At 38.1% G+C, this 5,258-nt stretch overlaps 1 protein-coding gene across 2 annotated transcripts; it reads right to left on the minus strand.

The window, feature by feature from the left end:
* Positions 1-1,401: 1,401 nt before the first annotated feature.
* On the minus strand, positions 1,402-4,981 carry LOC148855510 (uncharacterized). 2 transcript variants are annotated; one of them, XM_088986733.1, is made up of 4 exons: positions 4,650-4,981; positions 4,375-4,449; positions 1,871-1,934; positions 1,402-1,748 (listed from the first exon to the last, which is right to left on the minus strand). In XM_088986733.1, exons 1-4 carry the CDS (start codon positions 4,748-4,750, stop codon positions 1,587-1,589), a joined length of 402 nt encoding a protein of 133 aa, XP_088842859.1. In that variant the 5' UTR covers positions 4,751-4,981; the 3' UTR covers positions 1,402-1,586. The 2 variants fall into 2 exon arrangements, 1 of the variants encoding a protein (XP_088842859.1); XR_016113421.1 differs by lacking the exons at positions 1,402-1,748; positions 1,871-1,934 and adding an exon at positions 4,150-4,287.
* Between the last annotated feature and the right edge of the window lie 277 nt (positions 4,982-5,258).

Here is a 5,258-nt window from a genome sequence, read left to right on the forward strand (position 1 = left end):
GTTTTTATATTTAAGCTTTTAGCTTACTCTTACCCTTCATATTTGGATGGGAGCATAGCAAAGAAATGCTCAATGCTACTGAACATTAAAGAGAGATTTGGTAATATTTCATTGGAACTTTTCTAATGTTCCTAGGAGCAAACTCTTGTTTCTTTGTAATGTTCCATGGGCTAACTCTCCTAAATGAATGAAACGTTTGTGTCAAACATGTGTTGGACCCTGACACTCCATTGATTCTTGAAGGACACTTCTATGTAAACATAGAGCTATCAATAAAAGAAAAAAAAAGGAAAAACAGCTAACACAGGGTATGGACTATGAATGCCATTTTCGTGTGGAACTTACCAAGTAATAAAGACAAACCTTTAGATTATTGGTGTACAATGTTAGGATTATTTTAGCAGTATATACTTTTAATATGGACTATCTTAACTATGGTCAATAAATTTTTAGTTCTTATAGTTGAAGATTGTTAAAACTATTTGAAAGCTAGTACCATCACAACCCTGTGATCTTATTTGGTGTGAGACTTGAAAGGGATCTCTAGATATACTTACATATCAAATGGTTACTCAATATTTCTGTCATGTTTGTAGCCCTAAAGTTAACAGAAGTAAACTCACTAACATTAACCTACTACAATAATTTTGTGGTTGCTCACACATGACCATAGGACTGCAACTGGAAAATCCCGATTTAGGAAGATGAAGTGATCAGGTTAGGATAGTGATTTAGCATGTTTAGTTTGGAAGTATTGGGATTAGTATATTGTACGTAACTTGTGTATCTCCCTGGCCGTCTGGTCTATTGGTTTTTTATTCTTGCAGGACCAGGGAGGTTCTCTTCTTCTGTTTTGTAATTAGTGTCTTGTTGTAGTGATTTTTATTTACTTTGAATATCATTATTATTATGTAAGAAACGTTTAACTGACCTTTACATTTCCTTTATTCTAGGTTAAGTGCATGGGTTCAAATTTTGCTTGGACAGAACAAAAACAGTTCTTTCTCTCACTACAGCAGTACTACTCTTTTCTCTGCTAAAGAAAAACTCTAAAGTTCTGATCTTTGAAACCAGATATAATTTTCTCCTCGAGCTGTTCATTGTGAAGTTAGCGAGGAAGTATTTGGGTCTGTTGATGGGGGCCACTACGAGGTTGAAACTTAGGGATAAGTGATAGGTTTCATTAATTTGCTCTACTTAAAGAGTCTTCATTCTTAGGACGGCCTCAAAAACCAGTGCCAAAGATTCTTCAGAGCAGCAGCAGAAAGCAGCTGGTAATCAAACAGAAGTGACCCCTCATAGACCTTTGCCTTTGCAGGTTTCAAAAACAAGAAAATCAGAGCTTCTTACCCCAAAAAAAATCTACCAAGAAGCGTACAACCTATACCATCTAAGCAGATCTGTTCAGAAGCTTCAGGGGATCAAAAATCATCAAATCCTTGTCAAAAGATTCTTCAGAGCAGCAGCAGAAAGCAGCTGGTAATCAAACAGAAGTGAACCCTCATAGACCCTTGCCTTCGCAGGTTTCAAAAACAAGAAAATCAGAGCTTCTTACCCCAAAAAATATCTACCAAGAAGCATACAACCTATACCATCGAAGCAGATCTGTTCAGAAGCTTCAGGGGATCAAAAATCATCAAATCCTTGTCAAAAGGGGCCGGATGACTTATTGCCCAATAAAACTGATCCAAATAGCTCTTTGGGAGATCATACGGTAACAGAACCTTTAAGAAAGGTAGGCCCTGCACCTGCAGTGAATATAACTAGGGGTTCACTGGAAGTTGGTGATGATCTGGAAAAGAAAATATCTGAGCAAAATGTAAAGGACAGATCAGCTTCTACCAAAGCTAGTGATGGAATTAGTACTCACCAAGACCAGCCGATTAGTGACCATGATTTTGTTGAGAGTGGCAAGAGCAGCATGTGTAGAGGAACTAGAAGCAGTGATGTGAGTGACGAGAGTACATGTAGCAGCATTAGTAGCAGTATCAGCAAGCCTCACAAAGCAAATGATTTGAGATGGGAAGTTATCCAAGCTGTCCGAACAAAAGATGGGGTCTTGGGTTTTAGCCATTTCAGACTGCTGAAGAGGTTCAGTGTGGGGACATTGGGAGTCTCTACGTGACAGAGTTGAGTGGGACAAAGTGCTATTTTGCAATGAAGATTATGGACAAGGGTTCTCTAGCAAGCCGTAAAAAGTTGCTTCAGGCTCAGAGAGAGAGATACTGCAATCTTTGGACTATCCATTTCCCGACCATTTTATCCATAAAAATTCAATATTAAAATGGGCATTTTTGTCCCAGTCAAGTGTTGGCAACTTTCCTCCTAAGTGGAACTTTCCCCCCTCTCAAAATCCAAAAGAAGAACACACCCAAAAAGTGAAGCAACAACACATGAAAACTATATTGGGAATTAAACCCATGGGGTAACTATGTGCATTTCTATTTGATAGTTATTTGTCTTAATTGTCTACAAGCTTTAGGAGTGTCAATGCGTCATTGTTTTGCCATGCAGCCCTATGAAGAATGAGAAAAAATTAATTATGTTGGATACAAATGCTCCTTGTACACTTGCTTTTCACAAAGGTTGCTCATTGCACCTGTGGCTATTGTTAGGAGAAACATTGGATGTTTCCTGTTTATTTCCTTTTCAATTTAAATCTTTAGCTCTCTTCTTTTGATTTAGGTTTTTTTATATATTTAAATTCTGGGAATGTATATTTTGTGGATTTTAGGGTGGAATTGAAGTACTTGGGTTCATTCCTTATGTTAGAGGAGTTATGCGACTCCTTAAGCATCCTTTCTATGTAGTTCCCCTCAATATATTCCTCTAAAGAATGTGTTAGGAAGACACTTACATGCTCTAAAAGGAAAAGTCATTTGGCTATTGTAAAGTAACTTAAGGATTCTAACCCATTTCCTTTTTGGTTCCAAATATCTCAAAAATTTTATCCTTAAGTTACTTTACAATAGCCAAATGACTTTGCCTTTTAGAACATGTAAGTCTTCCTAACACATTCTTTAGAGGAATATACTGGGGGGGAACTACATGAAAGGATGCTTAAGGAGTCGCATAATTCCTCCAACATAAGGAATGAACCCATTTCTTTTTGGTTCCAAATGTCTCAAAAATTTTATCCTCCCCTGATAATATTTCTTGTACTAAGTGTTTTTATAGTCATGTAGAATTGGTCTTTTATTATTTCTTATTTCCCGTAACAATTTTGAACTGTACTAAAAAACGTATCTGCCTAATCAGTTGATTGCATTACAATTTAATTGGTGATTATAGCATAAAAATATAACATTAAGGCTGTGTTTGGTTTGAAAAAGTTAGGAAAACCTTTACAAACGTTGTATAGGTTTTCATATCTTTCCCTTCCTTTCCCTACTTTTTCCTTCAAACCAAACATAGCATAAGATAAAAATAATCTTATCCTAATGAAATTAATCTCTGACATTTTACAGTTATGGCAATATTCCATTCATTCCTCTAGAAATCCAAAGGTGTTTGGAATTCAATCGCTTCTTACGAGGTTTAAGAGTGGAGAGCTTTTGAAGTGGAGTTCTGGTGGAAGGTGTTGATTTTGAGCAGCCGTTAGAGAATCGATTTAGGAGTTATCGGGGAAGATGTTGAAGAAGGATCGAGTGAAGACTCAAGTGAGGTTGTATCACTGTATGGCAAGTTTCGAGTGAAACAAATTTGATTGTTGATTGATCTACAGCTGATAGAGAGACTAAGGTGATGTTTGGAAGTGTGACGCGGTATTGCTATTTTGAGTATACCTAGGTGCCACATAGGCGTTTTAAGTTTTAATGGTAAAAATTTAGGAAAAATTTTACTTTAGTACCTGGACTTTTGGGGTAGTGTCAAGTTAATACCCGAATTTTCAAATGCATCACTATAGTATCCAAATTCTTCTATCTTGAGATTGAATCAGTTGAAGTGTTTCAGATTTTGGACTAATGAGATACCGTTCATTGTCTCCTAGCTTTAGATGGTAGGCCCACCTCTAACCAGAACAGGGAGAGAAGGGGAAACAATGACACCTCTAACCAGAACAGGAAGGAGGGAGAGTGAAACGGCGGCAACCCAATACCGATTTGGGATCAACAGATGGATGAGGAAGGAGGGAGGGTGAAACGGCGGCAACCCAATACCGATTTGGGATCAACAGATGGATGCGGTGCACCCCAGTACTGGAAGAAGTTAAACTGCAGTGAGGTGGTTTCAGCCCGAAGTAGAGAATGCACTCACTCCCAAATTGGCGATTTCTGTGAAGTTAAACTGCAGTAGGGTGGTGCATTGGGTCAAGAGAAGAGAGAATGGAGATTTTCTGAGAACATTAGAGGAAACAGGTGAAGTTATTTTTACCTGGTAGTGTTAATCTCAAAGCTCCATCTTCCATTTTTCTTCTCTTCTCTTTGAAGATCGATTTCCTGCACAGACCTGAGAAACAAAAAATCAAGGAACCCCATAGCTAGGAAGTTACACCAATGGCGAGAAAGAGAGGGAAAGCGGGGAAAGCCACCGATTTGAGCCGAATAAGCATGGATTAAAACCAGGAGAAACAAAATGGTGCAGCTTCAAGAAAATCAATAGAGAAGGGAAAAGAAAACAAAGGAGTAAGTTGTTCCACAGCCCTTTACCTCGTTGACCTAGGTTCTATTAATGGGGCACATGCAATATTTTTTCTTGGTTTGCTGGTGGTGTCTATCGGTGGCATCGGACCGCTCGTTCCCCATATCATCACTAGTTGCAACTTTGAGCGGGGTCAATTCTCTTCCTCCTGCCACCATTTCCGGCCGGATTTGATTGGGGGAACTTGGAGATCGATTCAGATGGGCATTCTCACCTGTTTCCTCTCGTTTTTCTCAAAAATCAACGGTCGGAGAAGTGTAGGCATTTCACAATGGGTATGTACAACAGTTGTGTAACATCTCTACGCCATTGCCTATGACAATAGGCAACTTTGAACTTCAATTGGTTAGAGATCGGATACGAATTATAAGAAAGTTAGATGATAAGTAAAGTGCATTTTTGTCCTTGTACATGATACTTAACGCTAGTTAACAGTTTTGGACCAACTGTGTTTAAAAGATCGGGTATTAACTTGACACTATCCCCAAAGTTCAAGATACTAAAGTGAAATTTTCCCAAAAACATATTTGACCGGCCTGTTTTAATTAACATGAATGCAAATATAAACTGTGATTTTTATAATTGCGAATTACATTTAAACCCTCCAATGGTTTTGG

This window comes from Nelumbo lutea, chromosome 4 (genome assembly GCF_056320005.1).
Source record: "Nelumbo lutea isolate HS-2025 chromosome 4, American lotus-T2T, whole genome shotgun sequence".
NCBI classification, from domain to species: Eukaryota; Viridiplantae; Streptophyta; class Magnoliopsida; order Proteales; family Nelumbonaceae; genus Nelumbo; species Nelumbo lutea.

What these genes read in the sequence shown, in the direction of transcription:
- LOC148855510 (XM_088986733.1), bottom strand. Translation starts at nt 4,750, where the DNA reads ATGATATGGGGAACGAGCGGTCCGATGCCACCGATAGACACCACCAGC. An exon ending in TTTGAGATTAACACTACCAG is followed by an intron (nt 1,935 to 4,374) that starts GTAAAAATAACT and finishes CACTGCTTCTAG; the next exon opens with TTCCTCTACACATGCTGCTC. An exon ending in TCACTAATCGGCTGGTCTTG is followed by an intron (nt 1,749 to 1,870) that starts GTGAGTACTAAT and finishes TATTCACTGCAG; the next exon opens with GTGCAGGGCCTACCTTTCTT.